A 24,807-nucleotide genomic window follows, 5' to 3' on the forward strand; every position below is an offset into this window, starting at 1 on the left:
CCTATGGTTACAGGAGGAGGAGAACTCTTTCCTGGTGAGGACTACTGACCATGTGGCAAGGCGCAAACCAATTTCCCCTGAATTTCAACTCTTTCCAAGCTGGTTATTCAAATTTGCTCAAAACTAAAGTTTTACCTCTTCAAAAATTGGTTTTAAGAGGGCAGACTGGCATCACCACAGGCAACAAGCTGACACCTCTATTGTTCTCTTAAGTAACCTGGGTAAAGAGCCACTTGTCCTGTGCTGCCCTATCCTGGCTTGGCCCTGACCTTACAAACTGCTTTTATTATCAGTGCTTAAGGGATTGCATTGGTCTCTCTCTCTTCAATTGCTACCAGTGGCTTGAAAGCTTCATTCCAAGTTCATGTGGCTAAGCTGAGGTAAATACTTGTGTGTTCAAACACTTACCCTGTCCTTAAGAACACCTTTTATGGAAGAGTTGCTGCCAAGCCACATCTGACCAGCAGCGCAGCCCTACTCATTGTCCAGCAGTGGTCACTAGCTGGTACTTCAGGAGGAAACCTATTTTCACCTTGGCTGTTAAACAGTACATCCTTACCAATTCTTCAGGGAGAAAATGATGGCTTTTGTTCTTTGGTAATGCTGACAAGATGACAAAGCCTTGTCAGACTCTGTGCGTCTTATGCTGTGTACATTTTACATTGAAGCTTTAGAAAAGCAATGAGTAATTTCTTTGCATGGCCACTAGCCCTGCACAACTGCTGTGTTACAGCCCAAGGTTGTGAGATGAATAATGAGGGGAGGAAGTAGATTTGTCTAAATTAAAAGAAAAAAATAAGAAAGAAACAAAATAATTGTTAGTACTCTCTGTTAATAGGATTTTCACAGCATACTCTGTCACTGGAATGTATCTCTCTTCAGGGCAGCTTCCCTACCTGATTTAGCCAACTACAAACCTTCTGTAAATAGCTGATATCTTCTATCAGATCTTCACCTCCATCTTCAGACCTTAAAGAGGTATCAGGGAGCTTGGTTAGGAAGAAGGTTTTTTTCTTCTCCTAGGTTTCAAGTAATTCATCAGGAAAATACACTGATGACTCTTCCTTTTTGCAAACTGCAAATTTTTGGTTTGGTCTCTTTTCTTCCAAAAGTCTGAGTTGTTTACTTTGGGAATTACGTCTTTTATGAAAATAACCAGGCTTCCAAATGCAGACTGTCAAGCTTGCCAAGTTACTATCACACAGGTTGGCAGAGGAGTTTTGCTTCTCGTATTGCCTGTAAGTAGATCAACAACGTGGAAGCTTTGATTTTTTTCCTGTCCTCAGCTCACCTGCTGTATTTTGCAGAGGAAAGGTGAGGCCGTGCAATACAGAAGAGGAGGAATTTTTTATCTTTCCCTTTTGTGACCTTCTCATGGGGACAACAGCAAAGTGCATGGGCACCACTTAAGAGCATGTCTTTGGTGGAGTTACATGCCCTGGATGGATGAAATCCCAGAAGAAAGCTGGGATCTTGACTGGGGCAAGAGTCATTCTGGTCATATAGGAAAGGAATGCCCAAATGTTTGTGACAGTTAAGGCCACACGACCATGGGAATCAGGCTAATACAGAATTGTTTGGGTCCAGCTATTGTGCGTTTGCATGACACCTGTTACTTCTGGGGACGATGATTTTTCTTCATTGTTTTCCCAAGAACTGCAAAGCCTCCCTTGAAATTGTCTTTAAGTAATTCCTAGGAAAATATATGTGTCCAAACCAGTTTGTTTCTGATGTGCTTGCTCCAGCAATATAGCCCAGAAGACCAACAAATGACAGAAAAAATCTCCAAAAAGAAAGGCGCAACAAGACAGGCAAGACTTTAAACTCTCAAAAGTAAGAAAGAGCATGTTAGGAGTTGTTTTGCTTGTTATCCTTATGGTCAGCTCAGTCTAGCACTTTGAATTTTAGTGGTCGTTATCTCTAAAGCCTTGCTGTCTGCTTCTCTTGCCAGAGCTGCCTTCCTGCAGCACTTTCTTATGGAGGCAGTGGATGTGTCTTGACAAATATATGTTTACCCTCTGCAAAAAAACAAGCAAAGAGAACTAAAGAATGAAATAAAACCTGGCCAACACCTGTGATCTTTTAGAGGGCATGTCTTTAAATGCTTATAATGGTTTGTGGGTTAACGAATCCATCTATAACACAAAAATAAACAGGAGTCAACAATGGTGGTTTCCATTGTGTTGAATCAAAGCTCGGGCAGGCATTGGCATGTTACAGATGCCTTGCACTTGGTCATCTGATACACAGGTGACCCAGATCATGACTGCTGATATGTGGGAAGTTATGCTGAACTGTGTACTCGGTCCATAGCTGTGCGGTGGCACTCGGCAACAGGTGTTGGCTGTAGCTGCCTTTGGAAGGATGTCAGGTCAGGCTGGAGCCTGGATTTAGCTCATTTATTATAAGGACTTTTGTCAACTGCTACGGATCATTTCAAACTGCTTTGTGATTCTCAGGGGATGGGGCTGCAAATGTAATTCATGAAAATTGTATTAAACTGATCAAGCACAGCACGAAGCTTTAGCTGGAATGTATTGCATCTGTGAGCTCCCCCTAAACAGTAAAAGGAACTGACTTAGTGACTCATCTTTTCATGTATCATATAATCCATCAGATAACAACATTTGCAGAAGCACAGGAAGAGGAGAGATTATTTTGATGTCTTCTGCAGCATGCGGCATAGATCTGCTTTCTCTTTTTCCCTGGTCTCTTCCCTGTCTCCAACTCTGTCTCTGTGTCTCTCTCTTTTCCAATTTATCTGGATTAAACAAGTCTCTGATTATTCTTTATGCCACTGCAAATAAAGTCATTTTCAGAAACAGATGTCGAAAGAGCCCAGTGAAATAATCCTGGAGGCAGATGCAGTCTTCCATAAGCTGCCAAGTGCATGGTGCAATCAAAGTGATGAAACAAAATGGAACAGGCTGCAGAAAAAGTAATTAAATTATAGTTCCATTGTAGAAGCACATTTTAAAATTACTTAGATTCAGAGCCCATAATGCTGGTATTATAGTTGAAAGAATACTTGCCATGGGTCATGAGCATTTTTTTTAACAGTTATTAATCATGCTTGACTGGAAAGACGTGTAACCTACAACAAGCAGTGGCTGTAGTTGTGCCAAAGGAAGCTTTTGTTCCCTGAAGAGAATTGTATCAAAGGCCAGTGTGTCCTATTATTACGTGTGCAATAGCAACGTGCAGAATGTGAAACGGGCTTTTCAGATTTCAATACAGAGCACTGGAGGGGAAAAAAGAAAACAAGTATTGTATCTCTTTGAATACTATATGACCTCCTTTTCCTCCTACCAAGTTAACTTACTTATTGACTAAATAATGATAAAAAAATTTCTAAAATATCCCTCCCCTCCCCAACTTCAATAAAAATAATTCCATTACTCCAGTATAAATGGAAAAGAGACACAAAATGTACAAAGTCTTGGTGACTGGAGATTAATAAAACTTCATGAGTTCATTCACCTCTGTTTCCTTTACATTAGACTGGACAGTGGCTAAGATCTGCCTCCATCTTTCTGTCATTTTTAGTTAGTAGGGGTTTTTTTTTCTGTTCTCCTCTCCATTAACTCCTTCTTTTTCTTTTGCCACTTCCTTTTTTTTGTTTGTTTGTGATCATTTGGTTTGTTGGGTTGGGTTGGTTTTTTTTGTGTTTCTATGGTTATGGATTGTCCAGATGCAAATACAAAATAGGAGATGGTTGTGTGAACATAGTTGCTTCCTCTTTCCCTGCTTCAAAGTACAAGTTTTCAGCCTTTAATTTGTAGCCTGGGTCATCCCCAGGTCTTTTGTATCATCAGAGCCTTCCAGATGTGACTCATTTTGAAGAACTGGGTTTCCCAGTTGTTGTATTTGTATTGTAAATGTATTGCTTGTATTGTAGATTTATTGTCACTTTTTTTTTTTCAGTGTTATCATTATTATCATTCTGCTCCTATTTGAGCTCTTCTCATTTTTAATGTCTGCAGTCCATGGGGGGTGTTATTTATTTAGTAGTAACCCATTCCACAGTGTATTCCTGGCATTTCTGCAATAAGTCAGCAATTATCTTCTCTTGGTCTTTACTTTTTTCTTTTGAATGAACAAATGGATCACTTTGTGGTCCCAAACCAAAGGTGGGAAGGTAAGGGTGCCATCAAATCATTCACATTAGCACAGGACCTGTCTTGTTTTCATGAAGAATGTAGAGCACCAAATTACACATCTGGTTATGAGAATGAAACTGTTAAAGGTATTGGGATTGTGTATGAGCCACAAAGCTACTGGAGCAGCTGAGGGAAAAAAAGGGAATGTGTGTCCTGTGTCTGCTTAAAGCACCTCTTGTTGGGAATTCCTCTGAATCTGGGAGCTTTTTCAGTGTATTAGTTCACTTTCAGAGTCCCCTCCTCCCTCTTTGCTCGCTCGAGGTTATCACTGGGAGAAGAGGCTCCCAGTGGCCTGCAGTGGAACGTTGCACCTCTGCTTAGTCTGTGTCTCAATGAGACTTGTGTGAACCTGACATTTGACATCCCTGTATCTCTTAAAAATGTGGAAAGTGTTTGGGAAGCTTGTATGCATTCATGCACATATATGCAGGTACATGTGTATGCATGTGTTTGTATGGAAAGGGACTGAAGGTTAGACAAAAGGACAGACACTTCATGAAGCACTGTTTCAGCTGAGCAATTTGGTGAAACAAATGAGTTGTTTATTCAAAAATATGCTCTTTCCTTTCTAAAGGTTCCACAGAAGTAACAAATGGATGGCTGGCTAGAGCCAAATGCAGTGCTAGAGTAAGATACAGGGGCTCACTTTACAACTGGCACTTTGAAGTTGCTAATAAACTATTTGATGTTTTTCTTTGGTTTTGAATACTTCATCAATTAAACTGGCTTTTGAGTTTAAAGATTCTCCTGGTTTAAATCAGTGACAAAAATATTGATTTAAGCGGCTTAAATCTTGGCATGTGTTTGGCTCTTTATTCTGAGTATTGACTGCTCGTAGAAGAGTTATTTGGGCTGGGTTTTGGGGTTTTTTTCTCAGTTCTTTTTTTGTTAAATCTTTTTTCAAATGAGGCTCTGGAACATTCTGGGGTTTTTTACCTACTGCAGAGTCCTGAGTTTCACAGTGAAACCTGTATAAGGCTGTATGTTTTGACTAACCATCAGTGGCTGAGAACTTAACTATTCGGGTTGTGGCTTTTGAAGGCAACAATTCCAACACCCTGGCAGGACATTGCAACATTGCTATTTGTTTTCCCCTTTTTTCCCCATGAATGATGGAAGTCTTTGCAGCACTCAGCCATATTTGCAGCTATTACAGCTGTGCTGCTGTTGGACCAGTTTCTGAGACAGTTCCATCTTTGCCTCAAGCAAGCACAAGTGTGGTGTCCCAGGAAGGAGCCTGTGACTCACACTCCAGAGGCTAGTACTCATCCCCTTGTTGACTGAAGGATGGGAGCTCATCCTCTTCCCTTTCTGAGAGGCTGTGTGAATTTCCCTTTCTTTAAAGAAGTATTTATTTTATTCATCTGGGAAGCTTGAATGGATTTTTAAATCACAGCCTTGTAAATAACATAATTAAGGTGATGACTAAAGGGATATTTTTGCTCTTTTGTGTCAGAGATTCAATTATATCAATATATAATATTTTTATGTTTAATAAAGTAAAATGTATCATTATTATTGTCAACCTCATTTTGCTAACCAACAACCATGTCTGTGGTTTGAGTGAAACAAGTGACTCATCTTTATCAAACCAGATATGTCTAGAAAACATTTAATTTACAAATAGATTGGACAAAGATACATTCTAGGACAGATATCATTTCAACACTGATGAAAATATAAAACCCCAAATATATTTAAATATCTGTTTGTACTGTGCCCAGTGGGAACGTACTTGATGGGTTATTGTTTCCTATTAAAGAAGCTTCTGTATTTCCTTGACAATTCTTCTGGTTTGGGGAATTTTTTCCTTTGATCAACAAGAAGCTGGCAAAGAAAATTACAGATCTCTATGTCTATGAGACTGTTTCTACTGAAGATAAAAATCTCATTTTAAAAAATCATTCTATTCTTAATATTTGCTTATTAGATTACACCCCAGCAATGTGGTGCATAATGTTTTAAAATTTGTCCACATCTGTCATGTAAAAAAATATACCTTACTTGCTTCTCAGCATGTAACCATATTCTATGCATATATGCATACTGTGTTGAAATGTATCTTTTTTTTTAATGTATGTACATAAATCTTACTTTAAATATGTTGGAAATAGACCATGTGAACAATTTCTCTGTTCTCTCACACATTTTAAAAAATTGGAAAGAGAACAGCTGTTTACGCTTGACTCTCTTGCATTTAGTGCAAGTACATTTATTTTTAAATCAACAGGCTTTATTTGTTTCAAATTGTATTAAATTTACAATTTAAACACTAAATGAAAATATTTATTGAGGAAATGTCAAAGTCATGTATTTGGCTTTAGGGGGCAGAGATTATTTAACAAATACACCACACGTTCACAATGTGTAGGTCATCAGAACATGGGGTTTTCCAGGAATAGGTGTGGACCAAAAATCTCTTCTTATATGGCAGGCCATTCTTGAACGCAACTCTGTGTTGGGCAGACCATTATGCTACTTGTGATGGCTATCTGTTCAATTTTTTCTCACCTTTCCTGTGATTTACGTGTACATTTCTTTATTAGATTTATTATCTCACACCATATGGAATGATAAATCCAAGTTAGTTGGAGTATCTGTTTCTTAGTCAAACCTAAGCAAGCAAGTAAGGCAAAATTTCAGTTTGAAACAAGCAACATAAAAAATCCCAGAGGTCTGAGAAACATGGTGCTTTACTTGAGGGTTTGGAGCCACAGCATAAAGTGGCAGCTAAAGCTGATTTTATTTTTAAAGCTATAATTAGAGCTTTAGATTCTTTGGTAAATAACTGGTCTACCATATGCATAAATTGTCTTCCCTGATGTTGCAAACTGGCAGGCTCGTGAGGAAGCTTACAGTTCATTTCATTGCTGCCATTAGGAAAGGAAAGAAAGCACCTTCTGCTCTTTCGTCCTGCTCATCCTCGAATCCTCTTGGAGAATATTTGCACAGAGTAATTTATAGTGGGCTGCCACAACTTTCTTGTGGAAGCATTTATGTTGCATTAGTCCAACACATCAGCTTCTATTTACAAGAGATTTTATCTGCCTGGCTTTTGCACGTATGCAGAAGTGCTAGTTGGCTACTGGGTTTGTACAAAGTACTGGCATGCTCACTCCACTGCTTGTTTTTTGGTTCATGGGAAATTGTAAAGGTGTTCTCTGCACTCCTGCCAAGGTAGTTCTTTCTGGAATAAGTGCAGAAAGAAGGGGAAAAAATTACAAAGATGGAAGATACCTTTGGCAAAAGAATCACTGTGTTTTCTTTAGCCTGGAAATTACTTACTTCCCTCAGATCCCAGATCTGTTTGGCATTTGCTGAATGCCATTATGTAGCTTTTCTAGATTTCCTGATACTTGATTTCCAGATATTTGATAGCATTTATTGACATGTGATGTTTTCTGAAGGGATAACTTTCTCTATTTTGGCAGTGTTGAGCTGTCTATTCACACATGGAGTAGTATTTTGGCATTAATTTATGTTAAATAAGTAATTGGTCATTAAATGTTGATAGTAGAAAATTTGTGAACAGGACAGTAGTCTTTATTGTGCTTCTGAGATTTTTCCTCCTGTAATAAATGCACTGTATCATATTGTTTATTCAAAAGGCTTTTACAAAAAAAGCATTATAACTAGAAGAGTCAATAAATATGTTGCTGTTTAGTTCCTTTAATAAATCAAAAAGGGATCAGCCAGTGTAATTGCCTGAAGCATATGCTTATTGACTAGCATGAGGAAAAGTGATCCATTTTAAGAACAGGATTCACATACGTCAAGTTCAGCAGCTAAACATTCAGCAGTTGAGAACAGAAATGTCTCTAATCTTTTGCTGTTCTCTTCAAAGATTATTTGACATCCCGTGATCTTCAGCAGATGAGATGTCAGTTGTGTAGGGTGACAGCATTTCTCGTTTTAGGGAGAACAGGAAGGCAGCTGCAGGGAGAACACAAGGCAGCTTCTTCTATAGATAGGATAGGTTCTTCCTCAGGCAAAACACCATTAAACATATCAAGGAAAAATTAGTGCCACTTCACATATTTCATAAAATTGCATTCAAAAGGGAGCATTCCTGGAGTCTTGCCAGTTTTTATACTTGCAGTTGCCTTTAAAAGTTGGTATGTTATTTTTTCTTCATGTTCTTTCCTTATCAGTTTCACATCTTTGGCAAAACTACTACTTCCAGCTATCTGTAGTAAGTACAGAGCTTAGCATATGGCAGATAAAGAGATTTTTACAATAATTAGTAAAAGGAGCACAGGGCTTGCGAAGCTGTGTAACTGCCTTTTGTTAGTGGCTGTTAACTGGTGGAGTAATGTGTTGCTCTTTAATCCCCTTTGACTTTTGAGCTAATATTTTACCACTTAAACCCCCCCACACACAAACAGGTATTTTGTATATCTGTTTGTGTACTCAATTACTGCTTAGTGGCCCATATTCAGCTTACTTTTATTAGTTGTTATTTATATCTCCTTGAGCATGTAATTTATTAATTTCCTGAATCCTTCTTCTCTCTAGTGTTTCTTTGAATTTCATTCTTGAGCTGTTCTTTTATCTTATTTTACCTCTTTAGCAAAAACCCATTTGCCAACTGATACATGCATGCTTTGTTCTGGTAACACAAAGAATTAATTTCTCATTTCTGGATTTTTGGACTCATACCAACTATCCCCCTACTTAAAATGGGCCATGATACGATGATTTAAGGGAGCCAGGTTCTGCAGATCTTGTTCTCTTCATGAAAGAGTTAGAGATTAGCATTAAATCTATTTTGGGGATATAAATTATAAGGATGTGAATAAAATGTATAATCTTATTCCTTTGTATAGAGTCCTCTCTAGTAATTTGGGAGATGGAAGTGATAAAGTAGAAAGGTTGATACTGCACCTGCTTCTTTAGCTATTGTTCATTAATCAGGTTCTCCTGGTGAGGCTTCTGTGTAAAACTGGAGTGTTCCAAAGCCTGATTTCTCATTTTGCAAATAGTTATTATTGGGAGAGAAATCCTTTGAAGAGCTGTCATTATTATTACTGTTACGTTATTGTGGGCTTCCTTTGAGCTTTTTGTTCTTAGTAACCTCACAACAATATCGTTTAGTAACAGTGGATGTCTTTATCCTTCAGTTGACACAGAAACTGAAGAAGTGTATGTTTAGCAAATACCCAGTTGTCTTCTTTTGCTTCTGCGGAAACTGTAAATATTGTCTGATCATTATCCTTTTTAATCATTTCTTAAAATAATGTTCCTTGAAACAATACAACTGCAGATGAGCTGGTTTTGTTCTGCATTACACCTAGAGTTGTGGTTGTTGGGTTTGGGGGAAGGGGGGGGGGGGGGGAGGGTGGAGGGGAAGGGATAACTTTTGCCAGTGGTTTTTTGGGTAATTACGCTGTTTAGTCCTTTGACATCCAGAGATGCTACTTTCAAGTGAAAAGCCATAGATAATAGCTGCCTAGCCTATCAAAGAGCTTGGAAGCAAAGTAGTTATTTCCTTGTTTGATAGCATGAACCTTTCTGTGGCAGACAACTTATTTCTAATTTTAAGCCTTTTACTGTATGGCCAAATATGTCGATTCTGCTGATAATGTCATCAGTTCTTGTCCTGTGGTAATTTATGTTCCTTATTCATTCCTGTATTCCCTCCAGTTAAAATGAAAGACTAAAACTGTGTAAGTAGGATAAATCTACTTCCAAAGAACTGTGCTCTGCTGAAAGCACAGGTTGTTTCTTCTCATCGTGATCCCTGGCAGTGTGTTTCTTCCAATTCCTGGGAGGTCTCCCTCCACCTGGAGTCTTCTGATGAAGAGGACTTAGGTACAGCCTTTTCATGACTTCCAGTGTTTCAGATGTCATCTGTTCCTTTTTATTCACTCTTGCATTTTTTTTTTTTGGGGGGGTAATACTGGTCTTTTGGAGTTCTTGCTAAGTAGATGAAACTCTGAACTATTTCTTCATAACAGTAGTGTGTTGCTGTCCAATTTCCAGTTCTTCCTAACTCATGATAAATCTCCTTGTTCATCTTCACATTACTCTGCTCATGTCTTAGTCTTCTTTTTCATCCCGTCTTTCCCTGCCCCCCATGCTTATGGCTTGATATCTGCCTAGCTACCCCTCCTTTGGGGTGTTTCCATCTATTATGAAAATGACATATTTACTGTGAGAGACTCGATGTTCTTATGTTTCCCTTATAAAAGTTATCTTTTTCTAAACCTACAGATACATGGAAACTATATGACTGAGTTTAACTGTCCTCATGTAAATTAGAAGTGGCTTCTCCTAATGTCAGTCACTATAATTTCCCTATTCTTTTATCTTTTTTTTTATTTCTTCCAATGGAACAGCTGGAATTTGTTCTTTTGAATTTCATCAGTAGATTCCTCCTTGCTTTCTTCATAATTACATTTTTCAGTTGGTGGTGATGAAGCACCATAATTAGGTTCAAGAGGTTTTGAGGCCCAAACACAGAGAATGCTGTGTTGGGTGCTCTGGCCAGTTTCCTCCTTCCCAACAGCTCAGATTTTACAACCATAAAATCAAGATTTCACGCAGCAGAGCAGGCTTTCGCCTTTAATATTTCCAGGTGGTTCTTGCTTCCACATTGATTTTTCTCACATTATTCCCTGTATCAGGTACCTGAAGGTTCATTTCTCTCTTTCTCCCTGCCTTTCTTCTCTTATCTCTGCATCTCTTTGCTTTCCAGCACTCCTCTGTGACTGTGCAGCTCCGCCCCATCTCACCCTGTGCACACTCTCTTTCTCTCCCTCCTCCCTTGCATCCCTCTGGATCTTTGAGATGAGTAGCTTTCTTGCCAGATTCACAGATGTCAAATAATTTATTTGGGCTTTAAACTCAGAGATCAATTGCCTGATGTCTACCTTGGTACTTTGTTGATTTTATTCATCTTTGGCACCCCTGCCTGCTGCTTTCTTATCCTGCATGCCTGAAGTGGTTGCCTTAACATACATACTTTTTTTAAAGCACTGTGCAGCCATATTCTCTGCAATGGTCTGCTTATTTTCTTGGAGGGAGTCAGTAGGCTTGAGGGGTAGGAAGGCAGGTGGTCATGAGATTGACTTTCCATGTCTCAGGCTTCAGGCAGCCAGCTCACACTATCCCCTCAGCCGCGAGGATTCCTAACCTCCATGTGTGTGCATGTGTGGGGGTTGTGACACTGCCCTTTAGCTGTGTAGTTCATCTTGTAGCTTTTATTAATTCACTGAAATCTCTAAGGAGCTGTGTTGGGGTTTTGTAGTAGTCTGATGAACATGTGGCTTAGCTGCTTGTTGTTTTATTCGCTTAATCTACCCACAATTACAGAGAAGCCATGTTAGAAAATTGTATGTAATGAATATTGAGCATATAGGACATGTGGGCTTATGCCAGTTTGGGACAGCTAATATTAAAAATGTATAGAAACACATACTTACACATAAAAGGCATTTGCATAAGACTGCACATCCATTTTGTTGAAGTTTTAAAAAGGTTGTGGTTTTAAAAATGCATTTGGATGTCTTTTGCTACCAGAAGAAAAATGTTTCTTTTTTACATAATAAACAGCAGTGGAAATATCCACAGGACAATGGAAAAAGCCCCAAAGGAAGCAAAGACCTGCAGTTTGCTGGGATCTATCTGATGTGAGCTACTTTCCTTTATTCTGTGGGCATGATATTTTTTGCTCGTTACCTGGAGCTGCAGAGTCCCAGATCATGGATTTTGTGCATTCTGGTCCAGAGTCCCAAGGTCAGGAGGAGGATGTTGTCCAGCTGTCCTCCTGTCACTGCCAGCTCTCTGCTGAAGGCAGGCTGAAATGCATATACCCTCACTCTTAACATTTAGCCATGCCACTGACTCTGCCTCCCTGCGCAGTACTCTCTGCTCACCTGTGGAGTCCCCTGACTTCCCTCTGGCATCAGGAAAAGTGTGACACACTGATTTTTTTTCAGTCTGAGACTCAACTCTCCCAGCCCCAAGCATAGCCATGGGACCTCACCACACAGTGCTTGAGGAAGGAAAGCCTTCTGTGTTCAGCCTCCTCTTTGCTTGCAGAGAGGCACACACAAGGCAGGAACATAGTAAATTGTTCAAAATGCTGACTTTGCAAAGGAGAGGGAAATTATTTTACTGATTAAATATTCACAATGCGCTTGTATATGACAGCAGTAGGTTTATAAATACATGGATGTCTTGCTGTCTGGTAGGAGGCTCTGTGGAGGGAACCATTCTCTCCTTGTGCCATGATCTGACATTTGCATGTGCACAGAGATCAGCATGTTTTTAGTGTTGTCTGCAGAAAAATTTGCTTTAATTAGTTAAAAGTAATGAAGTACAACAATGCATTTTATTTTAATCTGTCTTTAGAACCAAAATACCCAGGTCATTAACAGTGCTGTAGGTTTACTTTGTAAAGCTGTAAATGTTTTACCCAGAATACTTGCACTCTCAGGACAACTGAGGCAGATATAAATGACCTGGCATGGTAAAAAGTCTTCTCTCTTCATGGTATATGTATAGGTTTTAAATACTCTTCCTTAGCATGTGAGACCACCTTTTTGAATTAATTCCTTTTGTGTCTCACACAGCTGCCTAACTCCTTGCAGGCACACACACTCTCAGCCCTCCCCCAGACATCTGTTCTGATTCTCAGTGCCAGGTGCCAGAGTTTAAGCTTGTTGGGAGGAGGGACGGTGACAAAATCCTTCATAAAATCAGATAGTAGTGATGTTTTTAACAATATTTGTGGTGGAATTTCATTTCTAACCTCTGGGTTTTTAAAAAGAACCCAAAAGCTGTTAGTCTTTATTACTGATTTTTTTCAGGTTTTATCTGGAAAAGGTCAGGCTTGGGTGAAGATTGGCTTGTTGTTGGGGTAAAGATTTTCCTCCATATCTTTTTCCCAAAGTGAAGCTGTAGTATCCCAGTAGTAAAAGACCATGGCAACTGTAAATCTGTTTCTAGCCTGGGATTATTTTTCCCACATGGGAATACATCTCATTAGAAACACAGCTGTACCTTCATCACTGAATTTTGATCCACAGAGGTCTTATGTACCTTGCTTCTAGACTTGAAACACAGCTGTTCTTGAAATCTTCCAAGCATGTCCTAAAGCTGCCATTGGTTTCTAGAGGTCTCAGATGGCCAGTGTTGCTCCCATAAAGTCCAAACTGCCGAGGTCTAGGCTACTGTTTATGTACCATAGTGCTCCTGTTTGGCTTTTTGGGTTTGGTTGGGTTATCTTTGACAGAGCAAAAAATGCTGGGCTGTCAGAGCCAGGACATGTCCCTCAGCAAGGAGCAGGTGAGCAGCGTGAGACCGTTCCCTTTCTCAGTCTGGTAACAACCACAGTCATCTCCTCTGTTCCACACTCTGAACTTGTCAGAAGGGGCTGTCATCCAGTTGCAGGTTTTCCCCTGAGTTCTGCTCTGATCTTAAACAATCAGACTACAGCTGATACCTTTCTCTGCCATTCCTTAGGATCTGCCTTGGAACATTTTCCTCTCACCTTCTTGCACTCCTGGTGCATCAGCGACATGGCCAGGCTGCTTCTGCTTTCTGCCTTCTCACCCAGGCACTTGGTTTCTTGTCTCCCTTTTTCCATTGGGATAGGGAATATGTAATGTAACTGATAAGCCTAGAAATGTGAAATAAATGGATTTATATCAGCAGCTGTGGTCTGAGTGATGGAGCATATGGGATAAAATTCACAGAGTCCATGCTGCTGGGTTAGGGGAAATCAGGAAGGAGAAAAGAGAAGTTTAAGCTGCTCTTTCTCACTCTTTCTTTTCACTCTCCTTAGGCATGTCTGCCACTTATTCTTGCAGTCACTGAAGGCACAGGAACTCTCTGTGGCACTAGCATTCCTGCAGAGGCTTGAGAGAAAACTCTGCATCTTCCAGTGTATTTCCCAGGAGCAAAAACACTAGGAGTGGCTTGGCCACTCGCAGGCCCTGGTTGAAATTGCAGGTTTCAGCTTCAGAAGAGTGACTTGATGTGATGGTCTTCAGATAACACACACAGGGCAAAATGTGTGACAAGGGGAAACTTCAGTGAGCAAATTTAAGCCAGATAGAGTAGAGCACGTTTTTCCATACTAATATCAAATGTGTGAGACCACCACTTTTGGAGACCAGATATATGGATTCAAGAAGGCAGTAGACAAATTCATGGAGCTGTCCACCAATGGCTATGGAAAATGCAGGCCTGGAGGCAGTTTCGCAGGTTACCATGAATCACAGATTGCTGGCAGCTCAGCCTGTCCATCAGGAATCACTCCACATGTTTCTCATGCTCTTTCTTTAAGAATTGCGGTTGACTTCTCTCACACATAACATGTTCAACCAAGGCGGGCTTTACTTCGGTCTGGTAAAGTGCTTAGTGGCTCTTAGGATAGAGCTTAATCAAGTGGTGAAACTGCCTCATGATACTTCCTCCAGCCTCTTTAGGAGAATGATCCCATAGGCCCATCCAATTGTTTAGTTCCATGCCTGAGCACTCTTGGCAAGGGGAGAGCAGCCTGCGACAGCCATGGAACACTGCTGTACCCTCTGAAACACAACATGGGTGTCCCTAGGAGTGCTCATTAGCCAGTGCCCTATTTATATGTAGTGCAAGGCAAGTTTTTGGGAAGCCCAAAGATCCAAAGCTAATAGGGTTGTTAAAGAGGATGGGTAACAGAAAGGGATGGTTACTGAGAGGCATGATGTCTGTTTAAGGGTTTTATGCTCTGTAAGATAAGCCTGAAAAGGACAAAACTAAATAAGGAGTCGCTAAGCCTTTTCTATTACAGAATTTGCCTGCCCTTGGTAATATTCCTTCCTGCCCACATTTTTGTTTGTGCTGATAAATGTCCTTGCATTAATAAACTCATAATGCATCTTGTTTATCCCTTCAAAGCCAGCCCTTGCAGCTTTCATTAGCATTTTTGGATATTTATGGCTTTGTAAATGACTGAAAATCTGCCATTTGTCATTAGGAATTAAGAAAAATCTTCCTTCCACTTAGAGCTGAAGCTCAGCTTTGGCCTTTGAGGGACTGAGCCACCTCTGGGCCTCATAGACAAAAACAAAGTCAGACAGTGGCCAGATTTACAACAGCAAGTGGCTCTTAGTTATTCAGATGTCTTTGATAATGTGTCATCCACTGTTGCTGGCAGGGATCAATGTTTAGGCTCAGAATTAATTTCTCTCTAGCTGGAGAGAAAACAAAAATATCTCTTCTGCAAGAGCAAAAAGAAAAAGAGGTAGTAACGAGAGAAGTGAAAACAGCACCAGGCACATGGAAAAAACCGTATGTATATATATGTATATAGCATATACACACTGCAGAGGATAACAAAGTGCTCTTCAGAAGAAAACATTGTATTTCACTCTGCTGTGCTCTGTACTTTCAACTGTGAAATACAGGAAGTTAAGAAAATTTTCAAGGTTTCAAAAGGGAGTTTATCTTGTAATTGGTGAAGGGCTAAAGAGTTGGATGGGGAGGGATAATAATCAAAGAAGCCTTTTCAGCTCTAAACTGTAGTCCAGAAAATCAAAGGAAGGGATGTTAATTGGTTTGTACAACATGATATTCTCAGTTCAGAGTAGCTTCAGCCACTCAATGGTACTTTTTCTTTCTCTCTCTCTGCAGGTTGATTAAGTGAATAGAAGAAAAAAAAAAAAAGAAAAACGAAGCTACTTTCAAGTATTGAAGATACAAGGCCAGGATGAACACGAAGGACGGAAAAGTGTCTGAAGGAGGTCTCAATGTCACGCTTACCATACGCCTTCTCATGCATGGCAAGGTGAAGCATTTTATGTTGCCTGTGTGTTGAGTGTGTGTGCAGCTACCAGCAGAGCCTGGCAGTAACACTGACAGAGGGTCTGCTCCTCCTCCACTATGAGTCAAAAGCATCATTGCCATGGCCAAAAAATCACCCCCTGCCTTTGAGGGAATCCTGCTGAAGTTAACACTGCAGCCCGAGCTCATTGAAACAAACCCTGCCTGTAATGAACCCATTTTGAGCGGATCTGACGGCAAAAAAAAGTTCTTCTTCCATTGATAGTGAGCCAAATTGAGCAGACCCTTGCAGGAGGCTGACCTGCATACAGCTCCCCTTTCTCAGCATTTGCTGGGTTTTGCAGGGCTTTTTTAGGATACCGGAACATTGACTCGTGTGAAATAATTGCCACAGAGTTACTGTCTGTTTCTGTTGAATGCAAATGGGGTAGAGTTCTTCGTTATTCTGGTGTGACATCTCATCAGAGTGGGCCCTCTGATATGCCAGGGATTCGTCCAGGTCCCCTGCGAGTTTGCTTTGGAAGGTTGACTCTCATTTCCTTTCTGTCCAGTGCAGCACTTAAAGCATGCAGATAAGTGGGAAATCTGTGCCATGAACGAAGTGCCAATTCAGTATTGTCAGACTGAACAGTCTGGTCGCTGCTTATTTCCCATTGACATATCATAAAGTGGGCTTTTAATTAAAAACCACATTTCATAGGTTTGTCTGTATTCTTTGCACCAGGCAACTCCAGGCATTTTTAGGCTTAATGAATGAATGTTAAATAAAGAAGGTAGTTTGGTCTCTTCCTTAATGGGGAACAGTGAATATATATGCATATTATTCTGGAGATTAAATTTGTATATATAAATCTAAAAAAGTATTTTTACTCCTAGAGTTTAATTTTATAACTAAAATACTTTCACATTTTAAAATTGTGAATGTTTTCAACCTATTGCATGAACACATACATGATAAACTCATAGCACAAATAGGGCACTAAGGTATCTCCCACTGTATTTTACTTACAGACAAGTATGGGGGGGTACAGCTTAAGTTTGCAAATTAAAAACCTCAGAAATTAGGTTATGTCAGATGAAATTACGTTTTTTCTCAGAAATGATCTAACCATTTTGTTTGATTTTTTTTTTTCCCCTGAAATATTCAGCTTCAGGCAGGCATCTGGTGTGTAAATCTGCATCTTAAATAGGGATCTGTCAAACAAATTTAATAACACTCTCTCTTACAAAACCCACCTAAAATCTGTACACGTGTCTGTGCTCAAAATTAGGTCTTCAGGGTTGATTCTACTGAGTTCTGGTCCCAATCCATTAAAGCATTTGAACACATACGTATCCCAGTGGGTATAAGCAGCCCTACTGGTTGCAGTCAAATTCCCATGTGCTTAAGTGGTGGTGTTTTGGGCTTTTTTAATCATTGTCAGACAGCTCTGCTTGTTTCAGAATCATGCCTTTAAAGCAAAAATCAAGTGTCTGTAATTTTCAGGACATTTTAGTTAAACTGTGAGCTAGGATTATTGGGGTGTTTTATAAATCAGAAATGAAATCATATGAAGTTCACTTTCTCTGTTAAACGTCATTGATGGTGCGTGCAACCACTTTTAACAGTAATGGATGTTATGTGTGCAACCTTCAATGCATATGCAGCCCCAAGGGTCTAAATTAAACCCACAAAAGCTACAAAGCTCAAATTTTACCTGGATCTATACAATGCACCCTCAGTTAACAAGGCACGATGGGTATTCTGTTAGCTCCACTATGTTCTAATGATGTATCCTATTGTGCCTAAGTATTGGAAAGAGTACATTAAATCAGACTTTATTTTGGTGATAAAAGTCAGATGCTTTCCATTTCTTTGATATAATTTCTGTGATTTAGAAATAATATGGAGGAATGAAGGATGTGTGAATCAATATGATCTCAATGTGAGAAGGCATTCTGAAAGCTGTATATGCCTCTGGAAGAGAAGAAACACATTTCTAGACTCTTCCTTGAGATTTCTTGTGGTAATGTTGTCAGTGGAAATTGCTGATCTCTAATTAATATTTCTAGAAAAAAAAGTTTGTCTAGAAGCAGAAGTTGGCCTGTAAATAGCTGGACATAACTTGAGAGAGAAGAAGGGAAATAAAATAGGTTTTAAAAATAACAGTAGCAAACTGGATTCAGTTACTTTTAAATTAAGACAATTTTAAAGTTACTTATTTATTAATCCGTTTCATGGAAAAATGAGGATCTCTCCCCACTAACCTTAACTCTCTGTGTCTAAACCATTATTACCAGTGTACTTTGCATAGGGAAGACTATGTGCTTTGTGTTGTTTGCATGCATTTTGGTTGGAAGTCCCTAACTCATGCTACTGTGTTTGCTTATCTTGGCTGTAAGTTCTGTAAATGTATGAAATTTTCAGCATGTACTTTTCATGTGATTTGTATAGTGGCTTTAAGTCAAGAATGGACGTCTTAATTAGGCAATTAAGGTAAATTCTATACGTGCAGAAAGATTAGGATTTGTATGAATGGACAGACCTGTCCAAGATGGTAATGAATAAAAAAACCACAACAGCAAACAAATTAAGTGGCAAAACCAAAAGACAACATTATTGTGTAGTGAAAGGAAAACAAATGGGAAGAGTGCCTCCTCAGTGCAGGTAGGACACCACTCATGAGCACCTTTGCTTTGGGGAAAGGAGCATCTGCACGTCCAGCTGAGTTCGTGAAGGGCTTTGTGCAGCCTCTGGCTGCAGAGGCTGGGATGGCCCCAGGGAGCACAGCCACTCAGCCACAGCATAGCAAGGTTTGGGAGCAGCCAGCTGGCAACAAGGCAAGGCACAGCCTTGATATTCTCATGGCAGAAAACATGGTGTTAAGGGAGGGAAGCAATTTTTTTATCAGTGGAAATGGAAAAAGAATTTGTGCAGACCCAGCAAAAAGCCAACCACTGCGAGGTATAAAAGGTTAACCGCAGGGTAACCTCAGTGTTTCCAGGGCCTGGTATGAAAGGTATCCTCCTGAGCTGGGACTTCAGAGATTTTGTGCTGATGCAAGATGAAAGGTCTAATTTCCATCTTGTGCCATGTTACATCAGTGAAAAAGTTATGATGGTGTTACAGCCCTGAAGAGAAATCATGAGCAGCACAAAACATTTGTCACATTTTCTGGTGATGAATTAGAGGGCAGGTGTTGGCGAGGATGCCGCAAGGGCAGTGTTTAGACATTCCTTGCATCCACAGAGAAGCAACTGTCAGTGTTTGCAGGAAATCTTAAAAGCAAGATTAGGAAAAACTTGTTACGAGGACGTGTGAGGAGGGGAGGAGGCTGCCTGGGCATGTTGCACCATCCATCACTGAAGGTTTCTAAGGACAAGTCAGACAAAAACTAAATTCATCCTGTAAAGCTGCACTTCACAGGCGCTGCAGCCTCTGCTGCTCAGCACCTTTTTGACCAAGTTACCTGAATGCTGCTCCAGAGAGGTCAGAAACAGAAGAGCTGTTTGAAGGACATGCAGTTGGATATACAGAATACGTTAAATACTGCAGATATGCATTTTCATCCTTTATTAATGAGAAAGATGTACCACATTAAGAAATAAAGCTGTTTCATACATTTCAGAAAAGAAAAACAGAGACTATGAGTTGAGGCTGTTTACAGTGCCCTACTTTTGTATTTTCCATCTGATTCTTGCTGTTTCTTGAAGTAAAATAAGTAAAATCACTGTGTAGGACAGACACGTGAATGAATATGGGTATTTTATTATCTTTGTCTACTTCAAAAGTATAATTTCTGGGCAAGATTGGAATATTGCAGGGATTGCAAGATTTCTGCTTCCAGCAAAGGCAAGAATAGCAACATTTGTCCAGATCAGATCACTGTTTTTGAAGGGTGTAAAGAAGACAAATGGAGTGTATGTGCATTCATGGGCAAACAGCCCACAGCCATCAGAGCCCTCTGTATGGAGAGGCAGAGCTCAGGCCCCAAAAGAACTTTATCTTTTACTTTTTCTTCCTTTCTAAATTTCTGTCAAGATAAAAATTCTTTTGGCTCTTTGCATGTTATAGGGTATAGGTGTAGAGCTCCACATTTCTTACTATTCCTTGCTCACCTGTTGCTGAATTTTCTATGCCCCTGACTTGTGGATGATTTTTTTTTCCTTGCTTACTGCCATGGGTAATGAAGTTGAAAGACTGAAAAATTGTAGCACTGCCCACAGGTATCTGCCAACGTACCTTAGCACTTGACATCTGCAGTGTTCTTGATCTAGCTTTGGTCAGTTCATGCCCAGAAAGAAATAACTGTTGAAAAAGCACCTATTTTGACTATATTGGATAATGATTACATGATTTTGGACTAGTTTGATTTTGTACACAGCCAGTGTTAACAGGCTGATTAAGACTCTGGAGACTCACCATTAAAGGTTAATTTTAGATGTGGATGGTAAAGAGACTGTGCCAGTAGAAAGATCTTAAATCTCAGGAAAGCAACTTAATGAAGATTTAAAAGCCAGGTCCATGAGGTGGAACAGGAGAAAATGTTCAAATGGGCCAGCACAGAAATGGCAGCAGGTCACAAATCCACTGTGAGATCCACCTCCATCTCATAGTGGTGGTGCAAAAATCTCTGCTTCCTCTCTCCAGTACAAACCTGCAGGAGAAATAATGCATTGTTTCCAAAGACACTGTGTGAACATGTGCATTGATGAAATCATATTGGGTGCAGTGAAGTCTGCAAGAAACCAAAGTAGAATATAGTAATGTATTGAGTCTGAGGAATCTTTTAGAGAAAGAGAATGGAGTTCAGCAATAAAAACCAAAATGGATTAATGAAGTCGGATGGTTAGGAAGAACAAGGAAATAATTTACAGGTAGGATGAAGGAGTGAAGGGAAAACTGGCAGGGAAGTAGGACTCTTGCCAAATACTGAGAGGTGTAAATTGGAGAGTTGAGGCAATTAACTGGAGAAGGTAATTTAGAAGATACATGTTCAGTGACAGAAGGAAATCTGGAAAGCATAAAAGGCTAAAAAGCATCAGATGTGGCAGTGGCTAGAGAGTGGCACATTTGGGATATAGTAAGTTGGAGAGGAAAGCTATTGCAGCAAAAGTGTGTGCAATTTTGGATGTATAGCGTTGGTGCATCATGGGGCAAAGAGAAAGTAATTACCTTACCACTCTTCTGGCAGAATCACACCTGCGGTTCTGTACTCAGCAGCAGGTGCCACGTGTGTGAGTGATGGTGAAGACTGAGCAGAGGGGGAATTCACAGAACGATAACAAAAGTTTTAGGAGACTGAGGAGACTGTGCCTAGCTTTCTTCAGACATCCTCATAAATAGATGGAGAGAATAAATACAAATGTTATGGAGTGTAGTTATTTTGAATGCTGCAAGTGCTTGTGGCTGGAAATAATGGTATAAAATACTGTTTTGAAAATAAATCTAATAAGGGAATCCCAAGAAAAATTTCTGGTATTATGATTTTCATTATGTTCTGTAAGTCTCCTATGCAAATTTTAGACCTGTCTAGGAAAGAATAGCACATGTACTATTAGATTGTATAATCTGCATTGGTGGAGGAAAGATATGATGACTGAGTGGAGCTTTTGTTTCCTTGATACCATTTGCTCAATGATACATTTCTCATTCAGCACTAGTGAATTAGAAAGATGTACCAGCAGTCAAATGTTTGGGTTTGGACAAAACCCTACGAGTGCCTTGAATTTTAGGCACTAAACTTCCAGTACTTACGGCTTTATTTTACATTCCCTGAGGAACTCAGGGTATCTGAGTTCAAAATAGTTTCAGCAGATCAGTGGGTGACTTGTGGCACTGGAAGTACTGGATACAGTGGATTTACATCCAGCTTCAGTGGTGACTTTCAGACATGTTGATGATTACTTTGTGGTGCTACATACAGAATTTTTACAAGAAAAAGAAAGAAAATTTAGACTCATAAATTGATGGCTTATACTTACCAGCTCAAATACAGAATAAAATCATGAAGAAAAATGGCCTTTTTCATTAGTACAGATAATACCATTTTAGCATCAGGGATTTCTTTTAGTGGCCACTTTTTCAGTGCGTGCTTAATTGCCTCCCTGAAAGACTGCAAAGCAAGTACAGAAATTAATTTTCCGTGTCTTAAAGGTAATGCCCTTCTCCTTTTCCATTTTTTATTTTTTGCTTATTGAAATACAGGATGCAACAAAGTAACTTTAAGAATCACCTCATCAGTAATACAATCCAAGCTGTAAAATGCCAATCAAGCCAATGTTTGTTCTATTCTTTCCAGTTTCCACGAACACTGTCAGGGTATTATGAGGATTGACTGTCCTGCCTATTGCTATTACAGTTCCTGTTTTGTTTGCTTGCATTACTGTGATACCTCAGAGCCCTGCTCATGGAACAAAAGTCTGCATGCAAATGTACAACACAAGATGGATCTCCTCTCAGTGTGTTTGTAGGAGCAGCCAAGAATCTCTCACTAGCCTCAAAAATCAGCAGAAAGGAAGAGAGTTCCCTCAGCCCCTGGACACTCTCTGCCCCCTAAAACAATCTCCATAGCTGAGTGTTCCCACTTTTACCCAACAAAATCTCCTCATCGGTCCATGAGTGCAGTGAACTGAGATTGCAGAAGTCACACTCCCTACTCAGTGCTGCTGCTTCAGCATCACAGGTGTGGGGACAAACATAGCAACAGAACTGAATTTTTGGGTTGGTTTTGGCAGGCAAGGCTGGGAGCTTAGGTGCAAAATGGAATGTAAGCTGGCTAGCCATCTGCTGTCAAAAACGAAAGGAAAAATGCTCATTGGCACAGCGACCCAAGAAAAAAGTTTAGATGGACTTGCAGAAGATGCATAATACTGGAATGTCCATCAGAAAAACCATAATTTGTAGATTTCCTCATACACTACCACATTTGTTAGCATAAGATCTGCCTTGTGGAATACTCACAGCTTTTTTACCGGCTAGCCCTCGTAGTTCAATGCCTTAGAAAGCCTCGGGCAGCCTAGAGAGGTAGCACGGGCAATCCAGCATTTCAGTAGCTCTGAAAGTGGCAAATAGTAGCTGCAAAGCTGATACCACCAGTAGAAGCAAAGAGGGAGAAATGTAGCCTTTTGGTTTGCCTAATTCCTGCAGTTAGAAGCTTTCAAACAGAGACAGACACACAGATGTTGTTCGCAGAAGGGATGCAAGCCAAAGAGCGCGGGCCTGCTCTGAGGTCCCTCTTTTATTCGGGAGAAAGGAAAGGGGAGGACTGGGGGCGGACCGGGGGTGACCGGCCAATGAGACACTGCTCCAGCGTTTGAGTTTCTTTCAGTTTGGCCCACGCTTGGAACAAAGGAGTTCAGAGCACATGGCAGGGACAAGTCCTGGCTTGTTTGACCAGGGAGGGGGAAGGGCAGCTCGGAGCAGGCAGCAACACTGCCTCAGTAAGGAAGGCCTTGGACTGCAGTGCCTTTCTAAATTAGGGTGCTGAGCATCAGACGGTGACTACTGAAGCATCACCTAGGAACATGAGCTCTCCCATGTCTGTGGAGCTAATCCCACACAATCCCAGAACACAAATAAGATTCTCAGTTTATCCAAGGTAGCAGTTTTTTCCCTGAGATTGACACATGACATCATGTTTCCAAAAACTGACTTTTCTTCTAGTCTTTGAAAAATATTGATGCCCCATATGCTCCATGCAAATGCGTTGTTCAGAACATCTTTGTGGAACATGTTCTTGGGATCTTCCATGCAAGCATATTCGTGAGCTTAGTCGACTGCTGGCAGCTCTGTCCTCAGGTGAAGGTGAAGAGAGAGAGTTGAGTTATGTTGTGCCTCTTTATGGATGGGAGAAAGGCAACTGGCCTGGGTCTAGAAAACTTTATCACACAGCTGTCGTGTGCTGTTGCCAGGACCCCTCCTTGCCCCATGACAGATGTGTTTCCCCACCATGGAAGGCTGTATTTCTTTCCTTTCAAAGCTGTTTTGTTTGTAGAGTCCAGCCTTACTGGATCTGCCTTGTCCTTGCTCATAGAAAGCAGGTTAGCATGTGCAATAAGAGCATTGCCTGAAGGATTTTCAAGCTTTAGGATGGAGCCTGTTCTTTGTCAAATGTTTTGGGGTGAAAACATACATTCCTTTATTATTTCTTAAATGTGTTTTCCATCTAGACGTGGCTTTATCTCAGGGATCCTATGAATTTTTTGTTCCATTTGCCCCGTAGCGCTGATAATAAAAGTTGCATGATAATAGAGCAAGACCTGTGTGTTTCTGTGGTCCCACAATAGCTACTACCGGTTTTTGTTGTGGTTTTCCAGGACTCAGTAATTATTAAACCAACCTCACACTTGGAAAAAGTCATGGAATTTCACACTTTATGTTTACAGATCAAAGGTTAATCTTTAAACCAAGGTTCGTTACCATTTGTTAAGTCTCTTGTTTTCTTAATATGACTGATTTCTTTCTCTTGTTATTCAAAGGACACACCAGATAACTGATTAAGAAACAGCCTTCTTCTACAGCCAGTTTTATATCTTTGTTTAGTTATTCTTACTATCAAGAGCCCCGCAAAAGCCTTGACTCACAGGCTTTTTGGCTGCCACCTTTTGTTCTGCTGGTGCTGCCTCGCCTCCACCACAGATGATGCAAAATGTGCAGAAATAGCTTTCTGCTCTTTGATGGGCCCACCACTTCCCAAGTGTTCATTAACAACAAAATTCATCCCATTCTTGTGAATAAGGTGTGCAAATAATATTGTATGCTACATTTCAGCATGAAAGAAACCATCCCCTGGTTCTACCGTTGCTTTTCCTCAAGTTATCTGCAATGAATTGGCTGATTGGTTAGCAATATACTTTACTGATGCTGGGCAGTCTCCCAGGGTTTGTTGGTGAG

General features: G+C 40.2%; 1 protein-coding gene across 20 annotated transcripts in view; it reads left to right on the forward strand.

Annotated features, from left to right (window-relative positions):
* Positions 1-24,807, forward strand: part of LOC121674511 (poly(rC)-binding protein 3-like) — a 520,331-nt gene that overhangs the window by 441,680 nt on the left and 53,844 nt on the right. For all 20 annotated transcript variants that reach the window (XM_042048906.1, XM_042048910.1, XM_042048911.1 and 17 more), the window contains one exon: positions 15,783-15,936. In XM_042048906.1, the coding sequence (XP_041904840.1) occupies positions 15,859-15,936 (78 nt within the window). In that variant the 5' untranslated portion in view covers positions 15,783-15,858. The remainder of the gene's footprint in view (positions 1-15,782; positions 15,937-24,807) is intronic.

Source organism: Corvus kubaryi, unplaced genomic scaffold (assembly GCF_017639235.1).
Source record: "Corvus kubaryi isolate FWS band 111438036 unplaced genomic scaffold, C.kubaryi_AGA036_p1.0 68, whole genome shotgun sequence".
Classification (NCBI taxonomy): domain Eukaryota; kingdom Metazoa; phylum Chordata; class Aves; order Passeriformes; family Corvidae; genus Corvus; species Corvus kubaryi.